The 20,371-nt window shown below is 32.1% G+C and overlaps 1 protein-coding gene across 4 annotated transcripts; it reads left to right on the top strand.

Moving 5' to 3' along the window:
* Positions 1-6,900: 6,900 nt before the first annotated feature.
* LOC141393401 (uncharacterized) lies at positions 6,901-13,281 on the top strand. Of its 4 annotated transcripts, none has more exons than XM_073966396.1 (7): positions 6,901-7,051; positions 9,290-9,519; positions 9,587-10,007; positions 10,079-10,228; positions 10,477-10,608; positions 11,684-12,133; positions 12,196-13,258. In XM_073966396.1, the coding sequence occupies exons 2-7, from the start codon at positions 9,299-9,301 to the stop codon at positions 12,259-12,261; spliced, it is 1,440 nt and encodes a 479-aa protein (XP_073822497.1). In that variant the 5' UTR covers positions 6,901-7,051; positions 9,290-9,298; the 3' UTR covers positions 12,262-13,258. The 4 variants fall into 4 exon arrangements, with proteins under 4 accessions (XP_073822497.1, XP_073822495.1, XP_073822494.1 ...); XM_073966394.1 differs by having other exon boundaries at positions 6,913-7,143; XM_073966393.1 differs by lacking the exon at positions 6,901-7,051 and adding an exon at positions 7,933-8,046 and having other exon boundaries at positions 12,196-13,281.
* Positions 13,282-20,371: the final 7,090 nt, after the last annotated feature.

Here is a 20,371-nt window from a genome sequence, read left to right as displayed (position 1 = left end):
GGTAGATAATATCCTACATGCTAGTGTTGTATGTATGGTACATTATGTACGTTTTCGTTCACTTACTTCCACATTTTGTTTCAACACTGACACAATTTACGAATGAGAACCAAAACGGACAACGCATTTTTGAGCAGCAAACCTTATCGTGTGAAAACGTTCTTACATTAGGCGAGTTTACTTGCGGCAATTGTCAGTTTGAAGGAGAGAGAGGTGAGGCATATGGTAACACTTTGCCTCTCAGCCCGCTCTCTCACCTACAAACTGACAATTGCCGCAAGTAAACTCGCCTAATGTAAATTGGGACTTTTCAACCCTCTCTTTGTCTAATATTTGGTCTGTTCCTTTACTTTTAAAAATGGTAAAACCGGCAATAGTAGTAAAAGTTGTAAATTGATCCCATATGAATTGCATGGGCCTGAAGTAAAGGAACGCGTTTCGAGTAAAAAATGGTAAAACTTGAAGATTCTTGCAAGGAACAGAGCTAAAGTGACATGTTCAAAATCAGGAGAGTGACCAGTGCTTATTGCGTGTTGGGTAAATTTGCTTAATTTTCCTCATTATCTGTTCCCAAAGTGTATTTCTTTTTTCTTCTTGACTGCCAAATCTGACTCATGTCTCAAACGAACTTCCAGCAATAACTTTCTTCTTTAGTGACTCCATCTTTTATCAATAGATCATATTGTTACGGAATTAGATTTAACTAATCTCCGTGTAGACGTTGTTTTATTCCCCGATACGATTTGTACCAAATAAAACAGGGTTCGTTTTAGATTACGTTTCTACAATGCTTTATTTACGTTATTACACTTATTCGGAACTGACTGTTATAGCTAAGTACACAGCTTTACTTTACTTCTTTACTAGTCAATGTTTACACTTCGGTATAAAATTCACAACTGCTCACTGTTTGGCCGGAATCTCATATTTATACCCAAAATCTCCTTGGTCTAGAATTATCTAGAAATCTGGCAACATCTCGAATCTGTGCAACGAACACACAGACGCACATTCGCAATAAGCGAACAACCACATTCACATACATACATGGGTAAAATACGAGTGACGTAATTACAACAACAAATTTAAGAAATAAGGAAGTAACAAACTAACAATAATTACATGATTGTTGCAAAACAAAACAAACGCACATTAATAAAAGGTAAAGTAACATCCAGAATAATGAAGAGAGTTCTACATGGTAGTTGTTGTTGCTTAAATAAAGTAACTGCGTAATAAAACTTTACGTTACAATTCAAATTTTTAAATTAACGGAAATTAAACTAAACTAATAAGGCGTAAACATGAAAATGGGGTGGGTTTCCTAATAGCAAAGCAGTATACTAAAGCACTTAAAGACTGGAAGCCAATCTCCGACCGCATAATAACGGCTCGGTTCCACACTAAGTTGAAGAAATGCATTACCATTGTTCAATGCTATGCTCCAACGGAGGAATCTGAAGACTCTATAAAAGATGAATTTTACGACCAGGTCACAGCCACATTACACAACATCCCAAAAAGGGATATAACATTGTTAACAGGCGACATGAACGCCAAAATTGGTAATGATAACGTCGGGCTAACACAAATTATGGGAACTCACGCTATTGGCTCAAAAAATTCTAACGGAGAACGGTTTGTTGAGCTCTGCCAAACATTCAACCTGGTAATTGGCGGGTCAATCTTTCCCCACAAAATCATCCATAAATATACATGGACCTCGCCTAATGGAACAATAAGAAACCAGATCGATCATATATGCATCAGTGGAAAGTGGAGAAGGAGTTTAGAGGACGTGCGTTCCAAAAGAGGAGCAGATATCGACAGCGACCATGAGCTAGTGGTAGCTACAATAAAACTAAAACTCGAAAATATCCACAAAAAAAGAAGGCAAGCGACAAAAAAAAGGCTTGATGTAGCAGGGCTACGAAACGTAGAAACAAAACATGAGGCCGGACAAAGATTAAATACACTATTGCCCTTAAATAATAAAACATGGGACGAAACCTGCAGGCAACTATATGAACTAGGAGAAAACATCATAGGATACACCCAAACAAACAAGCGTAAACCATGGATATCAAACGAAACATGGAAACTGATAGAAAAGAGAAACCTGCTCAAACCGCAACAAATAGACAACCCTGTCATAAAAGAACAATATAAAAATGTTGCAAAGATGGTCAAAATATCAGCACGGAACGATAAGAGGGCATACTTCGACAACCTAACAAACGAAGCAGAGGCAGCAGCAGGAGCCAACAATATGAAAGAGTTACACCAAATAATCAAACAATTATCAAACCAAAGGAAACCCCACAACCATTTAATCAAAGACAACAATGGTCAACTTCTTACCACAACCGAAGAGCAAACTGAAAGATGGAAACAACATTTCGAGAACATAAGTAACGATACTGAGGATTTAACACATCAAGCCATATTCGAAAGATCCGCGGTCGACCAAAGAATCAATGTTTCCGTTCCAGACGCAGAGGAAACAAAAGCTGCAATTCTAAAACTAAAGAGAAATAAGTCCCCTGGAGAGGACGGCATACCCGCAGAGCTTCTTCAGACCAACTCGACAGCAGCTGCAGAAATACTGCTACCATACATTCAGCAAGCGTGGATAGACGAGGAATTGCCTGAAACTTGGACGAAAGGAACAATCATAAAACTTCCAAAGAAAAACGATCTGACAGATTGCAATAATTGGCGGGGCATTACCCTCCTCAACACCATATATAAAATACTTGCAACAATAATAAATGACAGGCTAAAGATCGTGGAAAGGGGACTAAGAGATGAGCAAGCTGGATTTAGACCCCACAGGAGCTGTCTGGATCAGACGAACACCATCCGGATAATCATTGAGCAATCGATAGAGTGGAGAACCCCGCTATACTTAGTCTTTATCGACTTTAAAAAAGCCTTCGACTCCATAAAAAGAACAGCGATATGGGATGCACTTCAGGCGAAAGGTGTTCCATTAAAAATAATACATATAATAAAAGCTATGTACCACAATGCTGCGCTCCAAGTCCGACACAATGGGATGGCGAGCGAACCTTTCTACACCATGGCCGGCGTGAAACAGGGCTGCCCATTGTCACCACTGTTGTTTGCGGTGGTACTAGATGAGATCATGCTAATTCTAAGCAAGAAAAAAAGAGGAATAACTTGGAACTTTCAACAACATCTGGAGGACCTCGACTATGCAGACGACATATGTCTATTATCCCACAAATTCAATGATATGCAGAGCAAATTAAATGACCTGGTGAAACTTGCGAAAATGGTTGGACTGGAAATCAATGAAGAAAAAACATATGCAATGCGCATAAACCATATAACCGACAACAACCTCACTGTCAATAATCACCCGATTTCCTATACTAACAAGTTCTGTTACCTGGGAAGCGTAATGTCAGTAGACAATGGCGTGGAAGAAGACGTTACAAATAGACTTAAGAAAGCACGATCAGCATTCGGTCGCCTCAATAAAACATGGAGAGCAACGAGCATATCAACAAAAACAAAAATGAGACTATTCAATGCATGCGTAAAAAGCACACTCCTCTATGGAAGCGAAACGTGGTTGATGACTAAGATCATAGCCCAAAGACTGCAAACGTTTATTAACAAGTGTCTACGAATAATACACAGAATATTTTGGCCAAGAAAAATCAAAAACGAAGAACTACTCCTATTAGCCAATGAGGAACCTATAGGAAAGCAAATAAAAAGACGGAAATGGAAGTGGATAGGACACACACTTCGTAAATCACAAAACAGTATAGCAAGAGCAGCATTAGAATGGAACCCACAAGGCACAAGAAGACCGGGAAGACCAAAGAACACATGGCGACGAACAGTGCTTGCCGAATTGAATAAGATCAACAAATCATATAATGAAATAAAAGTAATATGTAATGATAGAATAAGTTGGAAAAACATTGTAGAAGTCCTATGTTCCCATGAGGAATAAATAAAGGAAAAAAAAAAAAAAAAATAAGGCGTTTATATTATAGTTTTTTGCAGGGTTAACCTTCTTTGTGAGGATTAATTTGAAGTACACACAATGGAAATGGCATTTGAAACCCAGACCCACTGGGTTAACCCGGTTATATGTAAACGGCCTTTAACTTAAACCTATCAGTTACATTCGTAACAATATTATATAAAAATCAAATAAAAATGTTTGAAAATAAATTTATTATATTAAATAATTACTACAAATCCGCCATTTCTAATTGTTTCTTTTGTATTTTTCTTATTATCTTCGCAAATAACAGTTGGCATAACAGTACTAAAGAAATGTCATTTGTTGTGCAGTCCAAGTGGAAACACTGCTCAAATTTGTCAATTACTGCGCAATGTCAATAAAAAGACTTGCTGCATTTATGAAATAGGCCAAAGTTCTTAATATTCTTGTTTTAAACAAATAAAAAAGAATTTTATTTTTTCTGGGATATTTCGCAATAGCTTGCATTTTTACTGCATCTTTAGATTGATTAAAAACACAATCCGAAGAGTTCTTTTAAATTCAATACAAAACACTACATCAAAAGCTGTGATTTGGATCGAAAATGGAGTGCATCCTAGCTGTGTGCTGTGAAAGTAAAATGGAGTGCATCCTAGCTGCGCGCTCTCTTGTAAAATTCATAAGTGAATTCAGAGAAAAAGAAAAAGACGGCACTTGTACTGTACACTTGCAGTGATTCAACTGCCCAGCAAAAAAGAATTGGAAGTTGTGCGATTGTGGTTATGATTTCACAACTTCTTTCGATGTAGTCCAACAGAGTTATGAAAAATGCACTCCGTTCGATGCTATAATATGCAGTTGCTTTAGAGATCCCTACAAAACAAAAACAGTTGTTTGATCCCTACCCGTCGCCTGCTGACCTAATTTATTCAAAAGAGAAACAAGTGTGAATATATTTCGAAGAATTTGTTATAAAATAAAAAACACAAACTAAAGTTGCGAACATTTTTGTGGTAATTTACGAGACGGAAATTTTTAATGGGGCGGAGTCTAAGCCGAGAGCTAAACTTGTGATGGGAAGGCAACATAAAAACCCTTTAAGATGACGAAGCAAAATCAGTTGCGCATGGATTAAATGGAGAACGGAGGAAGTACACTCAATTGTGATTGAATTTAATGGAAACTTTTTTTAATTTATGTTTATATAATAAAGTTCTGTGTATTCTTGTTTTACACAAATAATAAATGCATTTTATTTATTCTGGGATATTTCGCAATTGCTTGTATTTTTACTTCATATTTGGATTGATTAAAAACGCAATCCGAAGAGTGCCTTTAAATTCAACCCAACAGACTACATAAAAAGTTGTGATTTGGATCGAAAACGGAGCAAAAAGACTCGTTTGGGGTCACCTCTGGGATCGGACTGAAATTGTTACCATAGGTAGTCCTAGGACACTGATCACAACGATATATAGCTTTCCCGGGGAAGTCCATACTTCCCGAGATATGGGGTATTGACTTTTTTACTCACCATTATTAATTAACCTTTAAGTATAGTACACATTGACAAGCAAAACTGACAGTCATCGAGGTCTATTTCGTGAATATCAAAGCCTAATTGAAAAATTTCTTTTATAATCTCTAAATAATACCGTAAATATTGTATTTCAAACGTTTTTAGCTAAATAAAAGTTGTTATTTGCCGGAAAATTGTCCTTAAAGTACGTTGACTGTCAGTTTTGACTGTTAGTGTGTACTCCCCTTTACAATATGGGCCATTATAACATGTGGTCTTTTACTAACTGATGGATTTGAAAACGCAAAATAAACCAATATGGAGGCATACAAATATAAATTTTACATTGAAAGTTAATTCAAAGAAGCTCTTCCTTGAAATGCAATCATCACTTTTACTTTAAGTTAACCGGAACGCTATAAATCTGTTCGGTAAATCCAAACTATAACAAAAGAATACTTATAATAATGGGGGTTAGGGTATCATTTTAAAGCTCAGGAAGAGTAATTTCTAATGCTGTGATTATTTTGCAAAAGTGGGCTACGCGAACAAAATTTTCTTTGGCCGGCGATTTAAGACAACATCCATATCACTGTGTATTAGAATAAGACAACAATAATTCTAAGTATTTTTTCATACCTCTCGCTAACATTATACCTTGTACAACAAAAAAAGAAGAAGAGTTTCAAATAAAGTACTACTACTACTACTACCGACAAACAGATAAACGCTGGACTTTGGTATCGGCGTCGCCCTGTTGTTGTTGTTTTTTTTTCGACGCCCAACACAAAACTTTACTCAAACGTTGTATGTGTTTTCAGCTTTAGGCAATTTTCCTTGCGGCAATTGTCAGTTTGTAGGTGAGGGAGGGTGTTGAGAGGCAAAGCGTTACTATATGCCTCACCTTTCTCTTTCTATCAAACTGGCAATTGTCGCAAGGAAAATTGCCTAATATAAATATGGACTAAGTCCCAATTTACATTGGGCGAGTTTACTTGCGGCGATTGTCATTTTGTAGGAGAGAGAGGTGAGGCATATGGTAACCCTTTGCCTCTCAACACCCTCTCTCACCTACAAACTGAGAATTGCCGCAAGTAAACTCGCCTAATCTAAATTGGGACTAACCACAGTTTGTTCTACAATGATGCGCACGCCAACATCACAAGAACAATTTTTCATTTTTTGACAATCAATACATGAACTCAACTGCCTTCTTGGGTGCAGTCTAGTGCAATTCCAGGCTTGTAATTTCAACCTGTGTAGCACTATTAAAAAACGCGGATGATGTAAATACGGCTTAAGATTTATACAACAGCCAGATATTATACGTGTATATTAAAGATTCACCCATTTACAAAAAAACAGTAATCAATTGTAGTTTTGCCGGTTACTTGGTAATCGCTTCGTACACGAGCACGAACGTTTTTTATTGAGTCGTTTAAAAGCTTGCCATAATTTTTAATAAATTAATAAACGCATTATTTCCAACGTAATAGAAGCATTATAACTATAGAAAAATATCATATAGTGTGGAAATTGTTTTCGTGAGTAGTTATTAAAAGTCTATTTTAATGTGGTGACAAATAATCGAACAAGCAACTCAACGATCCATCCTGACCTTCAAACAAGCGCAACAGTAAAATTTGTATTTCATTCTGTTCACACCTTTGCGTTGCTTGGCTTGCTTTCCAAATGTCAAATTATATGGGGAACGCCAGCAGAATTCCTGGCATTCCTTTATAATTTGACATTTGGAAAGCAAGGAACGAGCTGATTCTGTTTCTATGTATTGCATCATGATATAAATCAAATTGATCTCATTTTTTCCCAAAACTTGTATGTCCCATTCATGGCACAATTACCCAGGTAGTGGCATCGTAAAATTTTGAATATGTTATGTCAAAACTTTCTTTATGTTGTTGGGGAAATTACAACAAAAATAATTTTTTTATAAAGGGATTTGACTTTTCATATTCGATCAGCTGGTGTGATACCACTACCTGGTAGTTCTGCCATGGTCCCATTGTAAATTAGATTTTACATCAGGGCGAAACCTATAACTCTGCGTGTTGCCTGTGCGTTAAAAAAAAAAATAAACAAAATACATGTATTTCAATTTGAAATACATGTATTTTTTGTATGGTCGAAACCTATAATTCTGCGTGTTGTGTGTGCGTTCAAAAATACAAAAACAAAATACATGTATTTCAAGTACATGTATTTCAATTGTATTTCAAATTAAAATACATGTATTTTGTTTTTGTTTTTTAAACGCACACGCAACACGCAGAGTTATAGGTTTCGCCCTATTTTTGAACACGCACGCAACACGGAGAGTTATAGCCCTGACATTAAAAATGACACACGTTTTACGTCTTATTTAAGATACCCCAACATTAAGTAACCAGTAGTCATTTTACGAATTGTGATTATCACTTCGTTTTTAACCGAACGTTTCTTCGTTGACTTCAAAAGTTGAACTCTAATTTGTGTTTTTTATTAATAATTGTTTACATAAAATTGCGAAAAGATAAATAAAGTAAGTAATTTACTCCGTGACCACTATTTTTTCTATTATGTTTTCTTCATACCATGGCACTGGAAACATGTAAAACTTTATTTTGTGAGATCTTCGTATTTTCTTCGAGATGTACCAGATAATCTTCGTTTTTAAAGCCTAGTTGATATGTTAATAATGTCTTTATGTCCCACTGACTTTGATTTGCCAAAGAAACACTTTTAGAGCCGAGACAGACAGCATATGATAGGCTTTTGTGTTCGTTTTGCTGTGGCGCTGTGGCTTTATCTTTAAGTCAGAAATGTAGTTGCATCAATGAAATCTAACCTAACTGGATTTAGTTTAGTACGTTTGTCAATCTGGTATTAAACATCCACCAACTGATTTTTGCAAAAACACGTCATTTTTATCAACACCCGAAATAATAGCGAGAACATCGTACTGGTACAGTCCGTCCTTCAATTGTTCCAGAGAAGAGTGGTATTACAGTAGTTGAAGGTAATGGATGAGAATTGAATAATCCAACGCCAGAGTGTGCAAATAGTTCACATGACCAGTTATACCTATTCAACTACCAAGCAACTTGGAAACACGAACCATAACAACACAAGAATTGTTAAACAGAAAGAAACACACATCATATAATGTTACAAATGCAGTAGTATTGAACTTCCGATTTAAATACATTTCACATTGAATATCCTGATCTGTTGATCCTTACGAAATTTCCCTCTAATAATTATCCTTTAATCCTTAAATAGTAGTCAACTGCTGTCATTAAAATTGTGCGATTAGTGGCCCTCAAACAATCTACATTCAAAATTCCTATTTTACCATTCCACTGGTCTTCATTATTTCTTATATTGTTTCATATGGATTAGTTGTTTGCCGGTTCTGTATCTGGCCAACTAAGTAATTTTTCTGATCCTCAAAATGCCAAGACAGCTTCCGGCTATTGCTTAAAATAAGCAGCAATTAGATGTCTGCGAGAGTTAAAAACATGTACGAATAAAAAAAATATTTTTCAAAATCAATTTTCGAACCCAATATGAGTTTGGAAGACTGTTTGGAAAAATCTGTTAATTCGTTCTGGGGTTATAGTGCGCACGAGCCAGACAGGCAGAGGGACATGTTTAGATCAACTTGTCTGAAAAGAATTTGGTCTTAGCTTATTGCCTGGGGATGTAAAAAAACCTTGAACCTTAAAATCTGTCCTTTTCTGTATTTATATATTAGCCTAAAAGTATACTTCGTTTTATTGCAGATAATCAACATGAATAAAGAAAACGAAAACTTGGCAAGATCTAAAAACGCCACAAAGAAACGCCATCACTCTTCTTCATCAGGAGCCAAAAATATTGAAGGCTTCTTGAAGAAACAATATGACACCATAGCTGGTCTTAACGATGAACTGAAGAAAATAAATGCAGAAAAGCAACAAATAATGTGTTGCATAACGGATAAAAATAAAAATATACAAGAATTGTGTAAAAGGTAATACAAATTGCAAATAATTCAATTAAGTAATTTAATAAATATAACTTTTTTTCTATATTTCAAGTATTGAGCAACGTGATGAACAAATTAAAAAGCTTAACGAAGAGCTGACAATTGCCAGAGCGAATAATCAAAACAATCTTGATAATTTTCACGAATTTAAAGAGAAATTCTTTAAACTGGAAGAAAATTACGATCAAATGCGTCATATTCAAAATCAGGAGATTGAACTTTTGAAGCAACAAATTGAGGCACAAAAATCGATTGAAAATCAACAAATTAATGAACTTCATGCCATGTGCCAAAAACTCAATGAACAAATACAAGAGAAAAATCAACGACTTGAATGTTTAACAGCGGATTATGCTGAGATCCTTAGAAATTCCGATAAATATCACAAGGAATATGAAAATTTACAGAAAGATTTTGAGAATTATAAAAATCAAGTGGAAATGGAGAAAAATACAATTGAAGAAGATTTGAAGGTATATATGTCCCTTTGTTTTTATATATTGAAACATGTTGAAATTTGTACACCTGTTTTTTTTATTTATAGAAAAAGATCACTTTGCTTGAGGAAGAAATGGATCAAAAGGAAAAGGACTCTGCTAATGAAATTGCTAAACTCAATTCGGATGTTACGGAAAAGGATGAAATGATACGACAATGCATAAAAGACAAAGAATTTATGGAGAAAGAAAAGAATGTAAGAATGATGTGGAACAAACTTCCTTTAGCGATATCTGGTGGAAAAAATATCCTTAAACTAAAGTCGCTAATAGGTGACAGGCTTTCGGCAGGGATATAAGACTTTGTTTCCGTAGGAAACAGATGCCAAATGTGGCTATAAACTTCTCTCCTTAGATGCCGCTATAGGGAAGATAAGGTCATGCCATTGATTTTATAAGAAATATTGCTGGATTTTGATTTAAAATCGTTTTTGTTTGTTTACAGCAACGCATTGAAGAGCTTACGTATAAAATAAATAAAATAGAAAAGGTGTTTGGCCAACCAACTAAATCTGTCGCACCATACAACAAAAACAACATTTCAAACATTGCATACAAGACGTTTGATAATGAAAAGGTGGGTTATATTGAATTTTTAAAATCAGTTTGCTAACAAAACTTGGAAGGTATATTGTTATTAGCTTATATTCAGGTATGTGGTGGAAAACGATTCGACTCGTTCTCCATAAATCGAAATTGCGTATTTCGAATCTTGCTGAATATATTATTGAAATTGAAAATGGATTTTTTTTATACCGGGCTAATTCGGTAAAGTGTTTATGAATTAAATAAAACTAATTTATTTCATTTTTAAATTACATGACTAAAACATGTAATTTATTTATTATTTATTATGGAAATAAATTACATGTTTTTGTCATAGGATTTTCAATAAAGGCTCCTGAAGAAGTTGGAATCAACCCAACGAAACGTTGAGTATAAAATGAAATAAATTAGTTTTATTTAATTCATAAACGCTTGACCGAATTAGCCCGGTATAAAAATACACAACCAAAGTATAAACAACAACACGGTCATACAAAATATAGAAAATGGATGTCGTTGAAGAAAGTACTTGGCAGCTAACTTACCACAACTCTCAATTCCTGAACATCCAATTTTTAATTTAAAAATCCTGCAGCCAAACAATCTTTAACGCACAAACATTTTGTACTCATAAATAAGGCAAACGATAACCTCAACAACATTGAAAATGGATTTTAAAAATATTATTCAAATAAAGGGTGTTTGATAAACTAAATATATCGCACCTGTTCAACAAAAGGGTAGTAACTCAAAATTTGGAAATTTTCACTTTTTAATAAAAAACGATAATGATCAACTCCATCCACTGTAAAAATCTCACATTGGTTTGTCTACTTTTTCGTCAAAAAATACCGTTATTCCACTCTTCCGTGTCCTCAGAGTTACTAGTTAAGTATGAACAGGTTTTTGTCTCTACTGAAAATTAAGAAATTTTGAGTTGCTTCCCTTTTGTTGATCAGGTGCGATATCATCAAAGGCACCCCGAATATATACCATTCTGCAAATAGAGTCGATTCGGTTTTCATCGCATACTTGATTAAGTAGGAACAATATCCTTATCAAATATCTTTATTAAAAAGTCGATAATGTTTTTTTTTTCTTTATAGCCTACAACCAGTAAAGCCGCAGCAATAGCTTCCAATATTGCCATAACAAAGCCACAGAATCGCCGAGAATCCGATTCCAGCAATGATGTGGTCATAACAAATCCACAGAATCGTCGTAAATCCGATTCCAGCAATGATGAGGTCATCACAAAGCCACAGAATCGTCGTCAATCCGATTCCAGCGATGATAGCGATTTTATTCGCGATTCAATGCCCAAGAAAATACCTCGACCACACCACCACAGCCCAGTGGCTGGATATTTAGAGGAAAATAAAACAGTAATAAATAAAAATAATGCCGCCAATGTTCCTGCTACTAGAAAAAGAGGGCAAGGAAGATCTAGCAACTCATCACAAGCATCTAAAAAGAATGCTGCATTTTTTTCAAATGAAAATGAGGAGAATCTTCTTCCGGGTAGATGGGGTGCCATTGGAGGACAAGGAGGATTTGTATGAAATTTATCCGATATGTGTGTGTATCAAATTAATTTGTTTTTTTTTCACAATTTTAGTATGTCCCTGAATCGGAAACAAGTGCTTCAGAAGGTTTTTTCAAATCAAAACGTTCCAAGAAGTAATATAGGTCAAAATACGTTTATACCACCGCTTATTAACTCTGTAATATGTTTATTTCGATTTATTAAAAAAATGTTCAAACATTTTACACTTAAATAAATCAAGATAAGCGTTCTACACCATCTTCACCATGTAATTTGAATAATTTCAGTTGTAATTCGAAACATTTTACTTGTATCTTGGGAATTTCAATTGAATTTCCAATTTTTTTTATTTGTAATTTGAGAATTCCATTTGTAATTCTAATTATTCCATTTGTTATTCGAATTTTTCATTTGTAATTTGAATTTTTTCATTTGTAATTTGAATTTTTCCATTTGTAATTTGATTTTTTTTTTTCATTTGAAATTACAAGTGAAAAACTTCGATTTACAAATCGGAAAAATTCAAATTACAAATGGAAAAACTCGAATTACAAATGAAAAAATCAAATTATAAATGAAATAATTCGAATTTCAAATGGAATTCTCAAATTACAAATGAAATAATTCGAAATCCAATTGGAATTCTCAAATTAGAAGTGAAATGTCTCGAATTTCAAATGAAATAATCAAATTACAACTGAAATTCTTCGAATCACTTGTGAAAATGGTGTGCAGTACAAGCATAACGTTTGCCATAGTTTTCGCCATTTTTCAGTTTCAGTTTATTTGCAATACTTTAAGCCTTTAAGGCCAATAACTCGTATTGTATTACGTAAAAAAATAGTAATTACATTTCATATTCATACTTACATACTACTATTACAAACTAAAGAATAATTGAAGAAATAATTAGTGGAATATGGCTTAAGGTTCCGGGTGGCGAAAATATTCTGACAATTTTGTTCATTTCTTTTTTGTTATTTTAAAAATTTGAATTAAAATTTGATTTTTTTCTTTTGCAAATAATGTACAATACCTATCCCATTCATCAATGTTCAACATATTGAAAATCAATAAACTTAACTGAAATTTTTGTGTTTTGTACGATCTCCATCAAATTTTAATAAATAAAAAAGTATAAAACTTGAAGTAAAAAATGTTATTCATCAATGTTCAACATATAGAAAATCATTGTAAAGGACTTCCATATTTAAGAAGTGTTTTGTACCATACCTATAATAATGTTTTTATTAAACTGATAAACAAATTAAGCTGTATTAGGGCCTAGCTAAAGATCGAACGATTAACAATGGCTTATATTCGAAACGTCAGTTGCTTTGTTGTCATGAAACAAATCTCATAAAATTAGAAGTTATTAAATCGAGTTCCATACGAGAGTAATTTTATGAAATTTGCCTTTGTGGTGAACTCGATCTAAGAACGCCTAATTTGTTGAGATCTGTTTCATGGCAACAAAGCAACTGACGTTATGGAAGTCGGTCCATTTGTTAAAAAATCATTCCAAATTTATCTACAGATAAAAGGTATTTTAAAGGGTTCTTCTATAAATAAAAATCATGGTATACGTAGAAGACATCCTAGAAGAGTCCCCTTTAGTCATTTGTAGATAGAAATTATTCTGAAGTTTTATTCTATAGATAGAAGGCATCCTAAATTGCTGTTCTATATATACGGGACAATCATGAATAAAAATTCAGTTCGGAATGTGTACCCTTTCCCCAATTTCACAATTTTCTATAAGATCCACTTCCACCACAGTCGGCTTTGTCGACAGAGCTTTACCCTCAGCCTATATAAGAATTGAAACTTTCATCTACCGACAGATCGATTGTACTTAGGGTCTTTTCAGAATTTTGTAGCTCTTTTCGTACATTTAAACTTCCCGAGAAAAATGTGTATTCGGATTAAATTTCAAAAGTGTTGCGGACATAGTCCATTATGGAAGTGGATCTTATTTTGGGAGTCATATCTTTTCGATAGATATCGCGCCCACGAGTCATTTCAGTGGGTTCCAGTGTCCACGTATAACATAAATCGCAATAAACAGCACCACAACGAACATCATCGGTATACATTTACAAAGGATCTACGAAAAAAAATCCACGCTTCTAAAAAATATTTCTTTCTAAAAAAACGTTTTAGAATTTTTTAAAAAAAAAACCAAGCATCTGAAAAAAATATTTTTTAAAAATCCACGCATTTGAAAGAAAAGAACATTTTTAAAAAATCCACGCTTCAGAAAAATATTTTTTTTTAAATTCAAACATCTGAAAAAAATATTTTTTTAAAAAATCCACGCTTCAGAAAAATATTTTTTTTAAATCCAAACATCTAAAAAGAATTTTTTTTTAAAAAATGCAAGCTTCAGAAAAATATTTTTTTTAAAATCCAAGCATCAGAAAAAATTATTTTTAAAAAAATCTGCGTTTCTTAAAAATATTTTTTAAAAATCCACGCTTCTAAAAATATTTTTTTTAAAAAACGTTTTAAAAGTTTTTTAAAAAAATCCAAGCATCTGAAAAAAATATTTTTAAGAAATCCACGCATTTGAAAAAAAACATTTTTAAAAAATAAAAGCATCTGAAAAAATATTTTTCTAAAAAATCCACGCTTTAGAAAAATATATATTTTTTTTTAAATTCAAACATCTGAAAAAAATATTTAAAAAAAAACACGCTTCAGAAAATTATTTTTTTTTAAATTCAAACATCTGAAAAAAATATTTTTTTAAAAAGTCCAAGCTTCAGAAAAAAATTTTTTTAAATCCAAACATCTGAAAAGAATATTTTTTTAAAAAATGCACGCTTCAGAAAAATATTTTTTTTTTAATCCAAGCATCTGAAAAAAATATTTTTTTTAAAAAAATTTACGCTTCAGAAAAAAATATTTTTAAAAAAATCTGCGTTTCTTAAAAATATTTTTTAAAAATCTACGCTTCTAAAAAATATTTTTTTCTAAAAAATGTTTTAAAAGTTTTTTAAAAAAATCCAAGCATCTGAAAAAAATTATTTTTAAGAAATCCACGCATTTGAAAAAAAAAACATTTTCAAAAAATAAAAGCATCTGAAAAAATATTTTTTTAAAAAATCCACGCTTAAGAAAAATATTTTTGTTTAAATTCCAACATCTGAAAAAAATATTTTTTAAAAAATCCACGCTTGAGAAAAATATTTTTTTAAATTCAAACATCTGAAAAAAATATTTTTTTAAAAAATGCACGCTTCAGAAAAAAATATTTTTAAAAAAATCTGCGTTTCTTAAAAATATTTTTTAAAAATCCACGCTTCAGAAAAATATTTTTTCTAAACAAAACTTTTTAAAAGTTTTTTAAAAAAATCCAAGCATATGAAAAAAATATTTTTAAGAAATCCACGCATTTGAAAAAAAAACATTTTTAAAAAATAAAAGCATCTGGAAAATATTTTAAAAAATCCACGCTTCAGAAAAATATTTTTTTTTAAATCGAAACATCTGAAAAAAATATTTTTTTTAAAAAATCCACGCTTCAGAAAGATATTTTTTTTTTAAAATCCAAGCATCTAAAAAAAATATTTTTTTTTTTTAAATTCACGCTTCTAAAAAATATTTTTTTCTAAAAAAACGTTTTACAAGTTTTTTAAAAAAAATCCACGCTCCAGAAAAATATTTTTTTAAATCCAAACATCTGAAATAAAAAATAAAAAGTTTTTAAAAAATAAAAGCATCTGAAAAAATATTTTTTTAAAAAATCCAAGCTTCAGAAAAATATTTTTTTTTTTTTAAATCCAAACATCTGAAAACAATATTTTTTTTTTTAAATCCACGCTTCAGAAAAATATTTTTTTTAATCCAAACATTTGAAAAGAATAACAACAACATTGTTCCACAACATCCCATACGGGACAAGGGAGACTTCTCTCATATCAATGAGTGCACCCCGATTCATATTTAGTTCAATGATATGGGACCTACTGTTTATCGCCGAGTCCGAACGGCGTGTCTTAAGACACCACTTATGGAGAAGTTTTTCAAGGCTGAAATACTCAGGAAATGTCGCCAACATTACTGAGGGGTATTTTGCCACCGTTGAAAAATGTTTGATGTTGCTTGGTCGGGGAATCGAACCCTCGACCTTCTGAGTGCAAGGCGGGCGTGCATACCATTGCACCATTCTGAAAAGAATATTTTTTAAAAATATGCACGCTTCAGAAAAATATTTCCTTTTAAAATCCAAGCATCCGAAAAAAATATATTTTTTTTAAAATTCACGCTTCATAAAAAAATATTTTTAAAAAAATCTGCGTTTCTTAAAAAAATATTTTTTTATAAAAAATTCAAGCTTCAGAAAAAAATTATTTTTAAAAAATCTGCGTTTCTTAAAAAAAAATTTTCAAAAAATCCACGCTTCAGAAAAATATTTTTTTTAAAATCCAAGCATCTGAAGAAAATATTTCTTTTTTTTTAATTCACGCTTCAGTAAAAACTATTTTTAAAAAATCTGCATTTCTTAAAAATATATTTTTAAAAAAATTCACGCTTCAGAAAAAAATATTTTTAAAAAAATCTGAGTTTCTTAAAAATATTTTTTAAAAAAATTACGCTTCAGAAAAAAATATTTTTAAAAAAATTGCGTTTCTTAAAAATATTTTTAAAAAAATCCGCTCTTCTGAAAAATATTTTTTAAATAAATTCCCGATTCTGAAAAAAATATTTTAAAAACATCCACGCTTCTGAAAAATATTTTTAAATAAATTCCCGATTCTAAAAAAATATTTTAAAAACATCTACGCTTCTGAAAAATAGTTTTAAAAAAAATTCCACAATTCTGAAAAAATATTTTAAAAACGTCCACTCTTCTGAAGAAATTATTTTAAAAAGTAAACAGAGATATACACTCAGCATATGTGATTTGAAACTTTCATCTACGATCAGATCCACTACAGGACTGCAACGAACAGCATCGGTACGCATTTACAAAGGATCTTCGAACAGACCTAAACCGCACTTAGACACAAATGTTGAACTTTTGTGGGGAAGTTACCCTAAAAAGAAGACCATTATGGGTCATTTTAGAAGTTTAACTAAATTTGGACAATATATTAGGAGATCCAAAGTTTGGACCAAATTGGTTGCCCCGTTCAAAAGATATTGTGCACAACGTTTTAGTAATCAGCCCTATTCTGAACGCATGGGAGTTGGGAATTTTTTCCCATTCCCACAATTCTGAATAAAATTTTGTGGGAGTTTTTTTCCCATTTCCCATCTCCCCTCATTCTGAATGAAGTTCGAATTGGGAATTTGTTCCCATGGGAAAAAAGTATACATTCTCTTTCTTGAATTGTGGGAGAATTTTGTGTCTTTTTGTGGGAAAAATCTCCCCAGCAAACAGTGTGGGAGTTTGAAAAAAAAATTTAAAGAAATTTCATATTTTTATGAAATTTCATTTTTTAAGACATCTACACGACAAAATTATTGCAAATATTTGTAATCGCCATTTTTTTGCTTAATAAAAGCATACAAAATGTACTGTAAAATATGTCATTAGACGACTTCGGATTTTGCATATTCTTATATGATACAAAAACCTGCAAGAATCTAACATGTTTTACACCGATAAAAAATTTTCCTTTAGTAAACATAAGTAAATTTTTGGAGTTCTAGAACAGACCATATGTATTGAAATACGAGAAAAAGAGTCATGGTTGATTCTATTAACGCAGCACAGCAAGTAAAAACAAATCAATTTCAAAAGAATTTTTGGCAATAATTATTAAAATATATTGGAAAATAACCATAATATATACAATCTTTACAACTTTTATTCATTTTCGTAAAATAACCTTCGGGTTTTTTAAATCAGACGACTAACGTTCTATTGAAAACGTGTTAGTCTCCTCAATGACACTACAACGATCACACAAACGTACATACATATATGCTAAATTATTGCAATGCTACTCCGTTTTCCGAAATGCTTTTTCTTGAATAGGATCGTTATTTTTCAACATAGAAGCTTGAAATTTTGCAAGGGCATGTGTTTTAGTTTTAGATTCAACCAAAAACGTATTTTATTTATTTATTTTTTTTTTTTTTTTGAGATACGTCTTCTGAGATACGTCTTCTGAAATATGTATGTAATAATCGAGAAAAATATCCGAATTTATCTTTTTCATTTTTTTTTAAAATATGCAAAATACGACTTCTAGCGATCATTAGGAATAAGTAAAACTAGCGATATATGTACGCGTTAAACCCCTAACTAAAATTATTCCGAATCAACATACAATTTTTAAATTCGTTGCAAACTTAAAAAGTTCCTATTACTTTATACACAAAACTTATGTTTGCCTACTAATTAAAAAAATGCTTACACCAATTCGCGAAGAAAATGTGCTTATTAGAACAACACCACACATCGTTGACTCCATTCACTTAAAAAATCCATAAATCAATGCACACGGTTGTTGAATTAAGTGAGTTGTGCTTTGCTAATCTAATACAAAAACCGCGAATTCAATGCAAATAGGCATTTTGTATTACAAAACAAAATAACATCCCCCCCAAAGTATGCTATAATAATTTGGTGTAACTGATTTCGAATTTCGAAATTCCAGCTCCCATCATTTGCTGTTCCCACGTCGTTGAGAATATGGAAAACGTGGGAATGGGAAATTTCGCTCCCATGGGAAACAGTTCCCATGGGAATGTTCAGAATAGGGCTGGGGATCTTCTATAGATAGAAAACATGTGAAAGGGCCTTCTATAAATAGGAAAACTCCTAAGTGGTATTCTATAGATAGAAAGAAGTCTAACTAAATTCTGTATAGATATAAGACATACTAAAGAAGGGATATACGGATAAAAATTGTCTTCTATAGATGGAAGGCACCCTTAAGAGATCTTCGATATATACGTGACATCCTAGAGGGTTTTTTTATGGACAGAAGACATCCTTGAGGGCTTTTTTGTGGACAGAAGACCTCCAAAAGGTGTCTTCTATAGATAGAAGACATCACAAAAGGTAATATTTTTCAAGATTGATTAAATTTATTTTTATTATTCATTTCTATAAGTAATAAAAGGAAAACCATTGGAAAGGTATATATAATGCATTTTGTTGTTGTATGAAAAAATAATGTAGAGTGATTTGAATGCTGTGCGGGAAAGTTAAATGTGAATTTGTAATACAAAAATTATAAATAAATGATTGGTGTCGTATGAATTCAAGACAATTTCCATTCACTTTCAAATATTCCACTTTACATTGTTATTTAAATTGAATTTGGTTTTAGGTTAATTGGGTATGGTCATTCGGCATTTTTTTTTTTTTTTTTGTATTTTTTAAATGTATTAAAATAATAAATTTTTCTTTTTTATGAGCTTTTATGCCTTTATAAGAGTATAATTAAATTTGTTGTATTTTTGTATATATACAATTAATAGTAAAATATGTAGCCACCCAATTGCTCTGAATAAACTTCGATAGCATCGCCTTCTTCCATTTCCAAGGTTGTTGGTGTGTCGTCGTCCTTTATAGGTTTGCCATCAAAACGAAACCGTATGTATGGTTTAGACACACCCGCTCTTTCACAGTAGGCATCCATCACTTTTCCGAGAGGAGTATGTTTTTTAACTTTAAATTGTACCACAGCGTTGCTTTCCCCCAAAACTCTCAAATTAATATGATTTGGTACTGATTCCTTATTTTTGTCAGACATTTTTATTTTATTTGTATCTGGGGTTTTCCTTTTTGGAATTAGCAATGTAAAAAAATTTTGTCTTGTTTCAGAACCTGCAAGAATGTAAAAGTTATAAAATTGAAAAGAAATAGGTATATACATATAAAGAAAACTGTAGAGGTTTATATAAGTAGAATATACACTAAAGGAATCTCCTGCATTTAAAAGATTATGAAGACAGACATCCGAAAAGGATCTTCTATAAATAGAAAACATCCTAAAGAGATCATCTATATGTAAATGCAAAGGAGTCCAAATAAAAGACATAATAAAGAGTTTTCTATACATATAAGGAATCCTGTAGTGGTTTATATAGGTATAAGACACTCCAAAGAAATCATCCGAGCTTCTATATTTGGAACACGTATTATACATAACAGTCTACGTAAGGATGTCCTCTATATATGGGAGGCATTCAATTTAATTTTCTGTAGATAGAAGACATCGTACAAAAAAAAAAGACATCTTAAAGGGTTATTCTATGCCAGAGACGCGCTTCTTTGCAAAGA

The sequence above is a fragment of the Musca autumnalis genome, unplaced genomic scaffold, assembly GCF_047663935.1.
Source record: "Musca autumnalis isolate F117 unplaced genomic scaffold, ASM4766393v1 scaffold_2, whole genome shotgun sequence".
Classification (NCBI taxonomy): domain Eukaryota; kingdom Metazoa; phylum Arthropoda; class Insecta; order Diptera; family Muscidae; genus Musca; species Musca autumnalis.
Note: the sequence above shows the minus strand (reverse complement) of the source record. Positions and strands in the feature narration are given on the sequence as shown.